The sequence below is a fragment of the Theobroma cacao genome, chromosome 7 (genome assembly GCF_000208745.1).
Source record: "Theobroma cacao cultivar B97-61/B2 chromosome 7, Criollo_cocoa_genome_V2, whole genome shotgun sequence".
Lineage (NCBI taxonomy): Eukaryota > Viridiplantae > Streptophyta > Magnoliopsida > Malvales > Malvaceae > Theobroma > Theobroma cacao.
In genome coordinates, this window is record NC_030856.1 from 13,221,168 (window position 1) to 13,239,021 (window position 17,854).

The window sequence follows — 17,854 nt, forward strand, 5'->3', positions numbered from 1 at the left end:
ATTATAATTTCAATATCCAGTAAGAATATTTATTTCTTATTTATTCTAGTTTTTCTCTTTCTCTTTCTTATATTTGAGGTACAATTTAAATATATATATATATATATATATATATACATCATCCGTATAAAAAAAATTTCTCTTTTTCTTTTTTTAAACAAATTTTTTAAAAAATGAGATTATTTTTTATTTTATTTGTGACCTAAAGTCTATTATTCGGTTTACAGGTGTGATATGCACATGATACAACTATAAAATGCATGATATAAATCTCAGTAAATGTCAAATGAAAACTTTTTTTTCAAAATGTTCCTCAAATTCACCCATGATACTAATGGGACCTAGGAATGCTCTCTCACTTAAGGTATTACTAAGGAAACCTTGCATTCATAAGCTTATTAAGTAAATCCCATTATTGGGGTAATCATTTGCTAGTAAAAATAATATTTTCATGAATACAAACCCTAGTACGAGTAAAGGTTCTTTTATTAAGAACATTTTCCAAGCCCTTTCATCATGTTGATAAGACCTAGAGATATTCTTTCACCTAGAGAAGTTTCCAAGCAAACTTGCCTTCGCAAGCTTTTCGAAAAGTTCCATCATCGAGGCCTTGAAAAAGAAAGAAAAATCTGGTTTTTCGGCTCAACAAATCGCTTTAAGATCTCAAGTAGGCACCCAGGTGTTGGTATAAGCAATTTGATTCCTTCATTGTGAGCTTAGGTTTTAAAAGATGCGAGACTGACCATTATACTTACGTTTGTAACTTAGGTAATAAGTGCTTATGTATCTTGTTATTATATGTGGACGATATGATTATTACAGGCAATAATTTGGAACAAGCATCTACAATAAAAGCTCAATTGGTTGGGGAATTTGAAAGGAGGGATTTAGGAGCTGTGAATCAGATTCTTAAGATGAAGGTACTCAAAAAAAGAAAAGACAAGAAGATCTGGTTATCTCAAAAGGGTTATATAGAAAGAATTTTGTTGCGCTTCAACATGCAAAATGCAAAACCAGTAAGTACCCCATTTCCTGTTCATATTAAATTGTTTTCAAAATTATCTCTCAGCACTGAAGTGGAGAAGGAAGCGATGTCTCGAGTACCATATTCATAGTGCCTTATGTTTGCCATGGTATGTACAAGACCAGACCTTGCACAAGCAATAGGAGTAGTTAGGAGGTACATGGAAATCCAGGTCATGATCATTGGATGAGTGTCAAATGGATCCTTAGATATCTAAGAGGCACTCATAATGTCTTATTGTGTTTTGGATACATAAAGCCGCAATGCACTGGTTTTGTTGATGCAGATTTTGCTGGTGATAAGGATAGAAGAAGGTCTATTACAGGCTATATTTTTACCATGTCAGGAGGTGTAATTAGCCTGGAATCAAAACTACAATCGGTTGTAGCATTATCAACAACAGAGGCAAAATACATGGCAACAACACATGCTCGCAAGGAAACTATATGGCTACAAAGGCTTCTTGAGGAATTGACGATGAGACAACAAGAGGTTATTTGTGTTAATAATGATAGCCAAAGTGTTCTTCATTTGGCTAGAAATCCAGCTTTCCACTCACGTACCAAGCACATCGATGTTCATTATCACTTTGTTCGAGATGTTGTTGAAGATGACAAGATTATCTTGAAGAAACTTCACACGAACCTAAATCCTGCAAACATGTTAACCAAGCCTGTGACAAGAAAAAAGTTTAATTGGTTGAAAAATTCTCTAGGTCTTGAAGCAGTTCGTTGTTCAATTTCAAGTGATGGAATTGTGTCTTCAAGTGGGAGAATTGATGAAAATTGAGTCAAATTTTCTATCAGTAGTGTCCTAATAAAGTAGGAGTCAAAGTTTGCTAAAGATTGAATTAGTAATATCCTAATAAAGTGAGAGTCAAAGCAACAGAGAAGCCACGATTTTAGCACAAAGCTAAGAAACAGACTTGACTTTCTCTATGAATAAAGTCAAGTTTCTTTTGCTTTTCATTATCACAATTACAAATCTTTATCTACTCTTCAATTTTTTACTGTTTCATAATTATTCAATATAGAGGTCATGCATTCTTTATATATGTTGTTGTCTTTTCTTTCAATTTCCTAGTTGTTAGCTATTTATTTTGCCCCCTGTACTTGATCCATTTTTAATCATAATCATGATTAATATTGGATGATTATGGTTAAATATTATTATAATTTATAATTGTGGATTTAATGATGTTGAATTTTATTATATTTATGGTAAATTTGAATAATTGAATTATACTATAATTGTATATATTTTAATTAAATTATTTTAATCATGTTTTAATCGAATTAATTGTGTAAAACATTATAAATCGTATAAATTTCAAACCTATTAATCATGCAAACGTGTCGTGTCATATAACATTTATCTTCATATATATAATAAATGTATTAATCCTGTCATGTAACACTATTATTAAATGTTTCTGCATATGTGTTTAAGATCCAAAGAATAAAGATAACAAGTGATGCAAATCTGATAACGGGATCATTGCACAATAAACCCCACTTGTTTTATCCTAGCCTAAACACTAAGCAAATAACTTAATCAACTCAATTACAACTCAAAGCCATAAATAACTTGACTCAGCTTGACTTAATCAACTCAGCCATAACTCAGTTCTCATGCAAAGCCACAGCCCACATAAGGGAATGATGAATTGAAAGGAATATCAGATTCAGAACAGCATTCTTTATACAAGAGTGAATAGCACGACTAGACAATTCATGTTCATTGCAATAGCAGATTTCTTGTCATTTAACACATTATATGTTACAAATGCATTCCAGGATCAAAGATGGGTGAGTGAAAATCACAAGATGTGAGATTAACAACACCCCAAACAGATGGAAGGATTAAGATGGACAAACCAGTGAACAAATTAAAGAAACAAGCTCAAGGCAAATATAAGAAGAATATTCTTACAGACTATAGCGAGAAGACCGCCATACAGTTGACAAAAATGTAACAAGAACTTGGAAGAAAAACACTTCAAATTTTTCCTTTTGAAAATTAGATAAATCTTCATGATCTTAATTTCAATCTATGCTACAGAATACTTCTAAAAAGTGTCATATCCCACAAGTGTCTAACACAGAATATACCAAACAGACAGTTCTATATGCATAGCTTTTACTTGCAAACATATGCAAATACTCTTTCTTATAAAAGAATAAAATCAACCTCTACATTGCATCTGGGAAAAAAGACAATTTCTAAATTGCATCTAATACCTTTTAGATACATCTAGATATACATCAAACATGAATGCAACCTGGAGATAGCCGTTTTAGCTGAGACAAACAATGAGTTCATAACCAATAAGCACAGAAGTTATATATCATAAAAGGTTTAGCTTATTTATGAGAAAGATTGATCTATAATAAACTTCCAACTGTTGCATAATGACCATGCATCTGCTGTACCATATTCTACCTTTTCAAGGATTACCATATCAGTGTGTCCCTATCATATCATACTGCAAAAGATTCATGTTGCACAGGTGTAAATTATCAGGCTAAACATAAATTGCTCAAGTAATAAAACCTTTATGACAGTCATCCGAGCCTTTAAGGAGCAAAAACTTATGACAGTCACCTAATAGTTCAAAATGAATGAGTTCAGCTGAATAGTGTCACGCGTAAACTAATGGTTCTTAAAGAAGTGCAGCGTCTATAAAATGACCACCTAAATAACTATCAGACAAAGATTAAACCCAAGAAAGAGTAGCTTGAGCGGTGTACTCAGCAGCTGCCCTACTTTATGAAAGATGAAGGATCAGCAGTTTAACTACATCATTCTAGGCACCAACAAATAATCTTTTCCTCGTTAACCAACCATATAATCCTACTCGAGGGACAACATTCTTCAATTAAACAATATTACCAAGGAGAAGGTTATGCTATAATTGCATATTGCTAAAGAAGATATGGCTGACTTGAAGAAATAGCTGGAAATGAGGTTCAAAAAGATGTGATGTGTTCAATGAGTAAACAGAGACACATACAATAATCTGGCTAAAGATGAGCCTATAAATATTAAAGCTCAACCTCTCACATGCTATAAAACCCAGTTTATATGTCTAAATGCAGATCTATTTCCGTATAAATAATTTACAGTGAAGTATATGCTTATTTAAACTAGAAGCTAGAGATGCAATATTGACCAACAAGACATTAATATCTTGATAGACATAGTAGGAAAATGAAAGCTTTACACTACACAGATATGTTGTTCCTACTCATTCTAAATATAATAAATAGCACACATAAAGGTTTCCACTTCTCACAGAACTCTGTCCTGTAACTTTTGAAATTAGAGAGCTTTGATACATGTATAAACTCTGAGAACAACAGCATAAGTGTATGATTTTTCCTTCTAAACTGCAATCATAGAAATAGGCAGTTTGTTGAAAAGGAAGCCTGTTATCCATCCTTTACTTCTCACCCTTCTCATGTCTTGATGCAAGCAACAACAGATTGTGGACTCAATCCAAAAGCAAATTATGATATTCAATGATGTAACCAAGTGAATATAATATAAGCTCTAATTAAATCAATAGATTAAGATTCTGTATACATACACATTGCCTTCTAAGAGCTGAACCAAATATCCCCAGGCTTGTCTTCCTCTGGCAACTCAAGAATTACATGATACTCTCCAGCGTTCTGGCCTATGTACATACAAAACCTTTACTAGCTATTTCCAGATCCATTATAAAAATTGTAATGTGCTGATACACGTATATATCATAAAATTTCACCATATGCACTAAGTACGAAGTAACTCAGACTATGAACAAGTAGCCAAACCATCTTGAGCAAGCAAATATCCTTCTCGATCCAATGTCTGTCTAACTGCACGATAAAACTCAATCCAAGAAGATTGATACATGTCCACAGGGCCCCATAGAAATGTTGGATTAGGACTTGCTGGGCCAGCAGCAACTAAATCCAACACCGAGGCTGCTGGTTTAAGCGGCTGTGGGAAATTAAATGCTAAATTATCAACCTTATGCTCATAGATTTTTCCATTTCGATCTAATTTGTACCTTGAAGTACCCTGAAACTGTCCCTTGGCCTCCCATGGAACTCTAGGGACACCTCTCAAGTTCCATCTAATCAATATGACATTCTCTGAAGGTTGCCAAATCCTAAAAACTTCAAGGGAAATATCTCTGAACAATATTTTACCATGAAATCTCAAAGCCCAGAAGATCAATTTATAGTTTTCAATACCAGAAAATGTATTCAAAGGGTCTACAAAAGTAACATCATCCCTGAAAAAAAGAGAGAAACACAAACTTCAAAAAAACAAAATCCCGAATTCCCAAGGGAAGAAAAGAAAAACCCAGAAGAAGAAATTACCTGTAAATGTCATAATTGAGGTCTCTGGTGAAAAGCAAAGGCAAATCCTCACGAAGAGTCCTAACAGCAAGTCCTAGGTTGACATAAAACTCATCTCTTTGGTGGGGTTGGTGGTGCTTGTCCTGGTGAAGTGAGGGAGAGTGAACCTTAACCTGGGAGCCTTGGAGGGTTGGGGATTGCACAGTTAGAGTTTCAGAGGAGAGCTTGGGAGTTCGGGAAAGCAGTGGTTGGTGAATGGGTTTTTCTCTATCGTTAGAGCAAGTTATGGTTTGAAGGAGGAGAGAAGAAGAAAGGTTAGTCAGCAGAAAAGCCATGGGGGCCTTCCCAATTGTTTGGTCTCAAAAGCTCTTAGCTTCTCATGAGAGAAAGAAAGGGAGACGATTTTGTGAAGTTGAAAACAAGGTACGGTTTGAGATTTTGAGTGGTTTTAAACATTGCCATGAAGCCAAGTGGAACGTGTGCTTCATTCAAGGCTTGAACGTGGACCAAATTTGAAGGCTTTTGTGGGTTTTTTATTTTATTTATTTTTTTCTTCCTCTTCGCAATTTGGTGCAACTTTTACAATTTTTTTTGTATGTTCTTCTAATCAAATTGGCAATAAATTCGTCCAAAAATTATTCACTAGCTTGATCTATGAAAATTTATTATTTTATCAATTTATGTATTAATTAATAAAAAATTAATTTATCAAAATATTCTTTATATCTTTTAAAAAAATCTAATTCGAAACTTTTAAATTCTCTTATGCTTGTATCTACAAAATTAATTCATATTGGAATTTTCAACCAACTTTGCATTTAAGTATTTTCATTTTATTTCCGTAAAAATAAAAGAATAATCCTTCTTCTTTTGCAAAGAGACAAAAAAAAAGTCAAATTTGATTGCCTCTAAGTACAAAAAATTTCAAAATAAATGTCATATAAATTGAAATTTCTTTGCCATATTTAATAATAATTAATATGTTTTTGGTTTATTATTTTCAATGCTCAACTATTCATAAATGATATAAAAATAATAAATAATAATTCATAGGTACTACTAAATTAATTTAGAAAGGGGAGGAGTAGGAAGAATCTTGTTTGGGATAATATGGACAAGAAAGAGCATAATTTAAAAGAATATGCCATCAACAGCATCTTCTTACTCTTTACATTTTCTTTTGTTTTTATTCTTTCTTTTTTTATTTGATAAATGGTTACTCTTCTAAGTGATAATCCAACTAAAACTTGAGTTCTGTTTTGAAGGTTTTACATTGAAATCTTAAAACGGGCAGACTAAAATTTACATAATAGTAGAGAGCTACCTCCCTTTAAGTAGTCTAAAATCACATTTATCACAAAAAAAAAAAAAAGAAAATTCCTCATTTCTCAAACTAAACAATAAAAATTAGAAAAAATATGATAACAGAACAGTATATATATATATATAAAGAAACTTATTTTTAAACAGTGATTGTGCTAATTTAAGTAAGAAAACAAGAAAAGAGACTAAACTATTGGGAGTTAAAAGAGGTAAAATTGAAAAACTCCCCTCTAATCACTTTAAAAGGACACTTTGACTCATTTTGTTTTAAAATGATATATTTGGCCCTTTGGCTGATAACCTTGTTAATCAACAATTAAAAAAAATGCAATCTAATATTAAATTGTTATGAATTAAATCTAAAAAAACAGCTATAAGAAAAATATAAGAGAAAGTATTTAAGGGAAAGAAAGTATTTAGAGGAAATAAGAAGATTTTATTTAAATGTATCTTTACAAATGAAGTGAAGGGGCCTATTTATAAACTAATAACCCTTTATCTAGATTGAATTTACGAGATGAAGATAACACTTAAGAATAGATGGATTAAATCTTAATCTAATCTAATTTACGTCAAATCTAGATATAGATAATATAAATGGATATTCACAAAAATATTCATAACACTCCCCCTTAAATATCCATTGTATTAAGAATATGCCTCATTAAAACCTTACAAGAAAAAAACCTCATGGAAAAAAATCCGAATGAAGGAAAAAATAGTACATAATTTTTTCAAGAATACGCTTATGAAATACTGCCTCATTAAAAAACTTATCAAGAAAAACCCAGTGAGAAAAACCTTGATGAAGGAAAAGAGTACAGTCCGTATTTTACTCCCCCTGATAACTGCATTATAGAGATCTTTAAAATGATACATTTCAACTTTTCAAATGTTGCAGTAAGAAGGGCTTTAGTGAACAAATCTGCTAGATTGTCACTTGGCTGAATTTGTTGAACACTTATTTCACTCTTTTCTTAAAGATCATAAGGAAAAACTTTGTGTTTTGTTCGATCGCCTTTAATATATCTTTCCTTTAATTGTGCTGTGCAAGCAGCATTATCCTCATATAATATTGTTGAAATTTTTTTTTTAGTTGACAAGCCACATGTTTCTTGAATATGTTGAGTTACAAATCTTAAAAAGACACATTCACGATTTGCTCATGAGTTATTAAAATTTTTGCATGGCTAGAAGAAGTAGCAACTATAGTTTGCTCTATAAAATGCCATAAAATAGCCATACCTCCATGTGTGAACAAATAACTTGTCTAGGATCGAGCTTTGTATGGATTTGATAAATATCTTGCATTTGCATAACTAATTAAATTTTATTTTGATGCATTTAAATAATATAAGCTCATATCCATCGTTCCTCGGAGATATCAAAGTATATATTTAATTTCATTTCAATGTTTTCAAATTAGAAAAGAACTATATCTTGCTAATAAATTCACAACAATTGCTATATCAAGTCATGTATTGCTAGCAAGATACATTAATTCTCTAATTTTAATAAGATATGATATTTCAGGGCCATGAAGTTCTTTATTATCCTTACGAGGTCAAAAAATGTCTTTTTTTTTTTTTACATCTAATGACCTTACAACTATTGGTGAACTCAATGGATATGCTTTCTCCATATAAAATCGTTTTAGCATTTTTGTGATATAATTTGATTGATGGACAAAAATTCTATTTGCCAAGTGTTCAATCTAAAAACCCACATAAAACTTTATTTTTTTTAAGGTCTTTCATCTCAAATTCTCTCTTTAAGTAATTCACGATTTTTGATAACTTTTCAAGAGTTTTAATAATGTTCAAGTCATCAACATAAACAACAATTATAATAAATTCATATCTAAACCCCTTTTATAAAATACATGGGCATATAGGATTATTACTATAGCCTTCTTTCAACAAATATGCATTAAAGCGATTATACTACATATGTCTAGATTGTTTTAATCCATATAAAAATTTATTTAATTTAATCGAATAAATTTCTCGAGAATTCAAATTTTGTGCTTCAGGCAACTTAAATCCTTCAAGGATTTTCATATAGATATCGATATCAAATGAGCCATATGAATAGACTGTACCTACACTCATTAGACGTATTTTTATTTTCTCATTTATTGTCAAACTAATTAATATAGAATTATAATTGTGTCCACCACAGAGAATATCTCTTTTCGTATTTAATACCAAATCTTTGGGTAAAATATTGTGCGATAAGCCGTGCTTTATATCTCATAATCTCATTTTTCTCATTTCATATTTGCACAAATACTCATTTATATCTCATTAGTTTTACATCATTTGATGTACGGACTACAGGTCCAAAAACTTCACGTTTTGTAAGTGAATTTAATTCCACTTTGATTGTGTCTTTCCACATTGGCCAATCATTTCTATATCTACATTCTTCAACAAATGTGGGTTCAAGATCCTCATTTTCTTTCATAATATTGAGCGCTACATTATATGTAAAAATATCGTCGACGTTTATTTCATTTCGGTTCCATCTTTTTCCCATCATGACATAATTTATTGAGATCTCTTCATTTTCACTAATTTCAGGTACCTGAATTTCTTCTGAAATTATGTCAATGGTCTCTTCTAGAGTTTCTGCTTCCTCTTTCTAACCATCTTAAATATTTGCTCCTTTTTTTTTTTCGAAGATTTTATCTTTGGAACCGATTGATTTCCACATTTCTGGCGTGCCTTATCCTATAGGGACATCAGTACTAATAGAAAACATTTGTAGCTAGAATATAAGATTTAGTTATTCCCTTTAGGTTAGTAAATACGTCTAGCAACTAATTTACTATATTTTACAAAATAATTATCTTTTGAATTTCTTGTTTACATTGATTTGTATGAGGATTAAAACTAGATAATGATAATGTATTCCAAGATATTTCCTTTTCCAGCTACTTATTTTCTCCCCCTAATGTTGGAAAAATTTTTTCATCAAAATGACAATCAGCAAACCTTGCAGTAAATAAATCTCATGTTGAGAGTTCTAGATATTTAATTATAGATGGAGATTCATATCCAACATATATTCCTAACATCCTTTGAGGACCTATCTTTGTGCGTTGTGGTGGAACAATTGAAACATATACCGCACATCCAAAAATTCTTAAATAGAAAATATTTGGTTCTTGACCATAAACCAATTGTATAGGGGAGAATTTATGATAACTTGTTTGGCCTTATGCATACAAATGATGTTGCATCCAAAATGGAATGCCCCTTAGTCAACATTGGGAGTTTAAGTTTCATAAGCTTGCAATCAGTTGAAAGTGTTTAATAAATAATTTTGCTAAATCATTTGTATATAAACATAAGCAACAGGTTGTTCAATAGTTATTTCAACTAATATGTAATATTAAAGGCTTGAGATGTATATCCACTAGTATTATCAAGACAAATAATCTTAATTACATAACCAAAAAAATGTGCTTGCAAATGAATGATTGCAAATGCCAAATTGCAAGCTATAATAAGCACACATGTGACCATCTAATTGATGAATCAATTAAAATCATAAAATATCTAAATAGTTCACAAGATGGATATATGAATCCACATATAACCTTGAATATTATTCAAAAACGTAGGGAATTCAGTCATAACAAAAATATTCGTAACATAAATAAATATTTTAGACACAAATAACCTCTTCTATAAAAAAAAAATATGTTATCTCTTTTCTCTTTCAAAAACCTTAATAAAAAAATTAAAAGAATTTGAACACCTTTTCTTTAAATTTTCATCTTTTGCATTTCGATCCATATGAAGAATTTTGAAATAATCAACACTCATTCTTCAAATTCCTTTTTTCTTCCTATAACTTGAAGAATTTTCTCTCAGGGACAGATCTAGGATTAAACCACTGGGGGAAAAAAAAAGAAAAAGCTAACATGTTCATGTATATAAAAAGTTTAGGCTAAAAAGCATATATATACAATACCTTTTAGTAGTTTTTATTATATATTTTGTCTTATCTTAGGTCATGTCGTCATGGTCTTGGATTATTGGATTTATAAGTCACACTTCTATGGACAGTTTAATTAGTGCTTATTAGTTATTGGTGAGTCTATCCTTGGAGAATTAGTATGTTCCCATAAGTGATAAGGATAAGCCCATGACATTTGTTTCACTTTAACTGGGATTGAGAGAAAGACATAAAAGTGTAGACACAATTTTATTTATTTAAACTAATTTATATTTCATAATCTCTTATTATTAGTATTTGTTCTATGAACTGATATTGAGTCTAAGGTTAGAATTAAGTTCTTTAAAGGGCTCTCTTTTGGGCCATTAACAATTCCAAGTCTTGCTTAAGCCAAATCCAAATTCTAATTTTTCACTAATAGATTTTGTTAAAACAATTAAGATAAAAATGGATCAAACACTAAAATTTAATCAAATTAAGCAAATAAATAGGATTAATACAAAACTGAGAGAACAATTTGAAAGCTGGCTACACAAGCAGACAAAGAAATCGTACAACCATGACATGCAAAATGCGTTCTGCCAGGTGCAATTTCTTGCACCTGGCAAAGGCCAAGATGATGCGATCCAATGGTCAGCTGAGGCGCCAAGAATGACATCTTCAACTCCATATAAATACAAGATGTGGAAAAAAATAAAGTGGGGAGAGGCAACAACCCATGAAAAAAGAGAAGCCACAATTTTTCAAGACAAACCTAGAGGAGAGCAAGAGAAAAAATACTATTGAGAGAAAACCCAAAACTGTAGATTTAGGAGTAGAAAAATGTTAGTATGAGTCCTACAAGCTAATTTGTGATTGTATCAAATTTATAATTTTGAGATATTTATGTATGACATTTTGTTATTCATAATAACATTGAGGTAGTTCTTTATTCATAAGTTTGTGATTTAATTACCTTTATATTTATATAGATAAAGTCCATAGAACTATATATGTCTTACAAATGAATTGTATTGGGATACAATTATGAGATCTTTATGTATCAAAACATTATTCCTAAAAGCTCTTAATCATTGTATTATTGAGACGGGGCATCAATAATACTCAAAGATTAGCACATGTTATATTCCTTACTTGTGAAGTGGAAGAACAAATCAATGTAAAAAAAAACCAAAAAAAAAAGAAAAGGAATGGAAAAAAAAAAGTAGAAGGGTACCTGTGTGGAGATTGAAGAGGATATGTCAGTGATAAACAAATCCCTATCTGATGGGATATAAGAAATAGGAACGAGTGAATCATGCAGGAAGCCAAAGAAGTATAAAGATTGGGTAAGAAACTTGGGCTAAATACAAATGGAGATAAGGAAGAAATTTTTTTCACAACCGATTGGTATGGTGGGCACTTCATTGGCAAAAACTAAGTAACAGGTGGTAAAAATGGTTCATGCCTTAAGTTTATTTGTCTAAACTGGTATGGAAGCTAAGGCTTTTATGGTGTTTGACTACAACCAATTTGATTGGCTTATAAGGCATACTACCACCATCGACTAATACCTTCTCCACGCGTAATTGTATTCCCGAGCCTAAACTTGTTTCATAAACTAGAACCTATCCTTTTTAATGAATCTAAGTCAAGTATAGATCCCATTAGGAAAGATAGATTCAATTAAACGGTCAACACCTAAACATAGAATATTGGTAGTGACACCTATACACATCGAGTGGTTGGAGTGAAATTTTCACTGTATTCTTCGACGACATATAATCTGGTTAGTTGCCTATAAACCGTTCTTGATTCATTTGTTTTTTATTTTAAGCGATAATATAGAAATACGGATTCATTTCCCGTGGCATTACTATTTGTCATTCTATTCATCTAGTTTTCCACATTCCAAGCATTCTAAGATCCTTTTGACTATTTTGTTCATGAAACAAGTGATCATATATTGAATACAATAATATTACTCTCATTTTGTGATAGCTCCACTCAAATTGTTGTTCATTAATTATTTAGATAAATACAACAAATAATACACGGTTTCTAACAAGCCCTTGATGCATAAAAATTGTAATAGCTATTATAAAGTGTGGAAAAAGTAATCGCTTCATGTCCTTGGAAGTGAACTTTAATCCTAATGCTCATGGCCTTTTTGTCTTGTGCTCTTGAGGATGAATGGTGTCACAATCCACATGAACAAAAGCTCGCTCTACTTGAGGAAGTTGCTCAAGCTTATCTTCAAGAGTTTGTCCAATGTCATGTGCTTGGCCAAGAGGCATGTCCTCAGGCAAAACTATGTGAACCTCCACAAAATACTGAGTACCAAATGTGTATGCTCTAACAGTCTCTATGTGTGTAATCTCTTCATGGTGGTTCCATATTAAGTATGTCAGCTTCGCTAGATAGTCTGACGGTGCTGTCTTCCCGATTAGTGCCCAAACGTTATCCATCACTGTCTTCGCCCAATTCCCCATTGTGTATAATGCTATCTGCACCATATATAGTTTAATTAGTATATATAGTCTTGTCATTGTTCAACTCATGTTCTTTAAATTTGTTAGGTCACATCCTCGTGACCATGTCCTTGACGTTTAAAGTATCCTATCTAGTTCCATCATGCAACATACGTATGAGTATTTTCAGAAAAATTTAACATATTAAAGTGTATGTATATCATGAACTTACAAGAATTGCCCCAAGAGGATCAATCCACCAGTAGAATTTGATAGCTAACACTGCTGTTCCTAGACCAATTGAGTTAGTAACGACGTCGAAGAAATGATCTTGAGCATATGCCCTAACGATTTCGTCATCGAACGTGCGACAATACACCGTGAGCACCACTTTTACCAATGTCACTGATACCATAATCCCAATCATCCATTTTTCTTTTTCAGGATCCCTTTCTGGTTGTGCCTGCAATTCATAATCACTGCTCATTGTTAGAAGGTCAAAGTTTAACACTTCTTTTCTTATTAGTCCAAAGCCTTTTTTTTTGTAATTAAACTTCAACTTAGAGTAGTTAATTGGTGCATGCAAGCTCACATACCTTCATAACCAGTTCTCGACCTGATTCAAACAATATTTGCAATCCAAGAGTAGCCATTACTGATGCAAAAACAACAATTCCCTGCACAAGCCATAAAAAGTTTTTATTTATATATGACCTCACATGGCATGATTCATGAAGTTGACTGAAATTATATAATTGCCATACTTGGACTAGTGAACCATTAAACTACATTAAGGACTTGAGGTTCCTTCAAGGGGAAAATTTTAAGCACCAATCAAGCTAAGTTGTCATGACAATATTTTTCATATCTTTAGTGCATTGATAGCCTTAAATAAATTCCAATTTATGTATTTCCTGAGGAAGGAAGACTTACAACAGGTTGCCGTCTATATATATATATGACCTCACATGGCATGAATCATNCTAATTATATATATGACCTCACATGGCATGAATCATGAAGTTGACTGAAATTATATAATTCCCATACTTGAACCAATGAACCATTAAATTACATTAAGGACATGAGGTTCCTTTAACGGGAAAATTTTAAGCACTAATCAAACTACGTTGTCATAACAATATTTTTCATATCTTTAGTGCATTGATAGCTCTAAATAAATTCCAATTTAAGTTTTTTCTGAGGAAGGAAGACTTACAACAGGTTGCATTCTATTTTTGCCAATAGGGTAGCGATACTGATTCGGTTTTCTCATTGCATAAGCAGTAAACCACAAAATAAAGCCTGACAAGAGATCCAGTAAAGAATCCAAGGTTGATGCTATGACTGCCAATGATCTACTCTCCACAGAGGCATAAACTTTTGCTAAGAAAAGCACCAAATTCGCCACATTGGATGCATATATTGCTACCCTCTCACTCCTTTCTAGCTTGTCCATTTCCTCCTGAAATAAACATATGTTTTGCATCGTAGCACGTTATGTTTAGCAAATTCTAAGGAGTTAAAGAGGATAAATCCAAATAAAACTGCAAACCAATAAACCTCAGTCAAACTCCCAGGCAAAATGCCCAATTCATTAAATGTGTCCACTTCAGTGAACCCTTTGAGAAGCTTTTCCTGCCTCTTGTAATACTCTGAAACTTTTCTCTGTCTCCCTGCAAAAGGATACACAATTGCAAATGGTCCAAGCACTCTGCAACACTATGCCAAGTAAATATGACCATGAACAAGATCAATGGAATTGCTTACTTAAAACCTTGATAAAAGCCCCAAGGCTAAAACAAGAAGACTCCACTCGTCTCTCTGGAAGGTGAAACTTATCCATGTTGAGTCGCCAAGTTTGTTCAGTTGCCATAGTGTCATTCTCTCCAGCCGGAGCAGGTGACAGAAGCTCCGTTCGGTAGTCTGATGAATCTGTCCGAAGGTTGTTCGCCATTTTAATTTCCTTGAACAAGAGATTTCTTAGAAGGGGAAGAGCAAGTTATATAAGAAAATTTTTAAACACAACTGCTCCAAAGATATGAACGCAAACACAACTGCTCCACTCACGGAAAAGCACAATGGCTTACCATGTTATGAATTATGCAAGCATGGAGAATGTCGTTTGCAGCAAAGACTTTGCTGTTGGTTTTGGTTTTTTTATTAATGGTATTTAACTGTGTATGAATTTGAGTATCACTTGTCTCATGCCTTATTGGAGCAAAAAAGGCTGACATAATGTATTACGTATGAAAGGAATCAAAATCTAGGCATATAATTTCCTTGTTCACACCTGAATAGGACATTTCAGTTTTATGTTGTTGGACTTTTAATTTGATCTTGTTTTGGGGAAACTCCTTAGACTGATCAAATTGGACAAAGACAAGCAAGCACAGCAGGTGAGCTCAGTCTGCACAACAACAAAGATAAACTAATAAAATAATCATCCCGAATGCAGCCCAATTAATAAAGGAATAATACTCAAATAAGTTTTTGAATTATTAAAAAATATTCAAATAAATTCTAATTTTTTATTATATTTAATCAAACTCTTATATTTTTATTTTAAATTAAATAAATATTAATAATTAACTAATTATCATTAATAAAATATAAATTCTATATTTAAAGTATAGTAAATTTTTTATCAACTGTTAAATTACACAATCAAACTTTGTTGATAATTTGTGTAAATTAAATTTTTTTATTTTTTAATTTGTTCAATTTTCATCATTAACATTTGCTGACATCACTTTTTTCTTTCTAAAATTTGTTTTTTAATCGTTATACGAAACTATAGTAATTTTAACACAAAATAATTATTTTTGTAAAAACTACAATAATTATTATACAAAACCATAATAATTATTGTTGCAATTATTATACAAAATTATACAAAAAAGTTGGTATAAAAATCAATTACATAAGTCGACCTTTCCCAGAGATGAAACTTTTTGAAAGCAATGGCAGACAACTGTTAAACTCGTTGGTTAGAGATGTTGACGAATATGTTTAATCTTCACAATTTTATTTTGATTTTGAGGGCCTATCATTTTCATCACAATTTAGAGTCAAATATTTAATGCCATTTAATTTGGAATTTCCTAGTATAAATATTTCAAATAAAACAGAAATGCAAATAAAAAAAAAGTAGTATGGATCAGATTTCTGGCTTGAATTCTCATGAAAATGAGAATAAAATCGCACAGTTTGTTCAGCTTCGATCATCTGGGGAAATAATCATCACCTCCACAATAATTAACACTAATTAATTCCTATAACAAAGTGAAAAAAATAATTAAAAATTAGAAAATAATGTAAAATTGAGGTGAAGATGGATCAGAGTTCTGGCTTGGAATCTCTAACGAATTAGAGAAAAACAATCGCACAGTTTGTTCAGCTTCGATCATCTGGGGAAATAATCATCACTTCCATCTTCACCATTCATCTCTTTCTAAATTCATTTTATTTTTTAAAAAATACGGAAAATAAACAAATATATAAATTCCAAAATGTAGGGGCATCTGAATGCATCAAACTTACAGAAAAAAAAAAAGGGAAAATGCCAGAATCTCAGCCCCAAATGGGTATCGGCAACGTACAGCGCTGAAGTCGCTATTTTAATTTAAGCGCAACAGTGACTCTAATTTATTGCCTTCTTTTCCATTGAAAAACTCTAAAAAAACCAAACAAACAAACAGAAAAATAGAAAGGCTCAGAGAGTAATGATTTATGATTACATCAAGGAGACATGAGCTCTCATAGTTTGATGGTATAATTTTCGTCATCACCGCCTCATAAAAAGAAAGGAAAATTTATAAATAAATAAATCGAGGCAAAAATAAAACAAAAATGGTGCCTCAGAAACTAGGCTTACATACATCAAAGAAGAGAAAAATCTCAGATGGTACGGACAAAACCATGTACATCACAGGCGTTTAAGAATCGAAATAAAACGAAAATCAATAAAGATCTAATGGAAGGACAAAAGAACAGAGAAAGGAGAAGCTTTTAAACAGAGGAAGAGAGAGAGAGCCGATGGACTGAGGAAGGAAGATGTGAGGAAGGGGGACTATAAATGGGGAAGACACGAGAAACCCTAATTCGCTTTAGTGAGGTTAAAATACCTATTTGCCCATTACGGGTATGTGAAATTACAAGAGTAACCTTGTCTACATGGACCGTCCGCCGTATCTTTGGACCTTTTTTATTTGAGCTCAGTAGCTCAATAGTATTGAAATTTAATTTTTTTCTTTGTTTCTATTTTCATTTTTAGGTATTTATTCATTTATGTATTTTCATTCTGTCATGCACATATTTAAGTTTGGAAAATTATTTAAAAAAAGCTATAAATATGAAAAAAAATAAATTCTTAATTATTTCTTTATTGATTTTTTCATGCACATATTTTAACCTAGGAAATTATTTCAAAAATGTTAATTACGAAAAGTAATTTTTTTTTAATTAAATTAAAAATTATAATTACTTGGAATGATCTTTTAAAAGTAAACTCTTAAAAAAGTTACAAGTGTTAACTTTCTTAAAATTTTCAAAGTGAAAATAATTATGATTCCTTACCAAAGTGTTGGGAGTGATGTCAACTTTTTTTTATAGGATGGTTTCTTTCTAAATAATTATTAAAACATATAAAATAATAAATATAATAATTAAAATTTTTTGTAAATTATAAATTGCGTCTTGGAGTTTCTTTGATTGCATCATAAGCATTTAATTTTAAT

General features: G+C 31.5%; 2 protein-coding genes across 3 annotated transcripts; both read right to left on the reverse strand.

Moving 5' to 3' along the window:
• On the reverse strand, window positions 4,552–5,814 carry LOC18594940. Its single transcript, XM_018124068.1, has 2 exons — window positions 5,398–5,814; window positions 4,552–5,309 (listed from the first exon to the last, which is right to left on the reverse strand). Exons 1-2 carry the CDS (start codon window positions 5,709–5,711, stop codon window positions 4,823–4,825), a joined length of 801 nt encoding a protein of 266 aa, XP_017979557.1. The 5' UTR covers window positions 5,712–5,814; the 3' UTR covers window positions 4,552–4,822.
• On the reverse strand, window positions 12,635–15,615 carry LOC18594938 (metal tolerance protein 10). 2 transcript variants are annotated; one of them, XM_018125092.1, is made up of 7 exons: window positions 15,409–15,615; window positions 14,886–15,050; window positions 14,679–14,791; window positions 14,335–14,580; window positions 13,712–13,792; window positions 13,348–13,578; window positions 12,635–13,151 (listed from the first exon to the last, which is right to left on the reverse strand). In XM_018125092.1, the coding sequence occupies exons 1-7, from the start codon at window positions 15,419–15,421 to the stop codon at window positions 12,804–12,806; spliced, it is 1,197 nt and encodes a 398-aa protein (XP_017980581.1). In that variant the 5' UTR covers window positions 15,422–15,615; the 3' UTR covers window positions 12,635–12,803. The 2 variants fall into 2 exon arrangements, with proteins under 2 accessions (XP_017980581.1, XP_007022709.2); XM_007022647.2 differs by having other exon boundaries at window positions 14,886–15,614.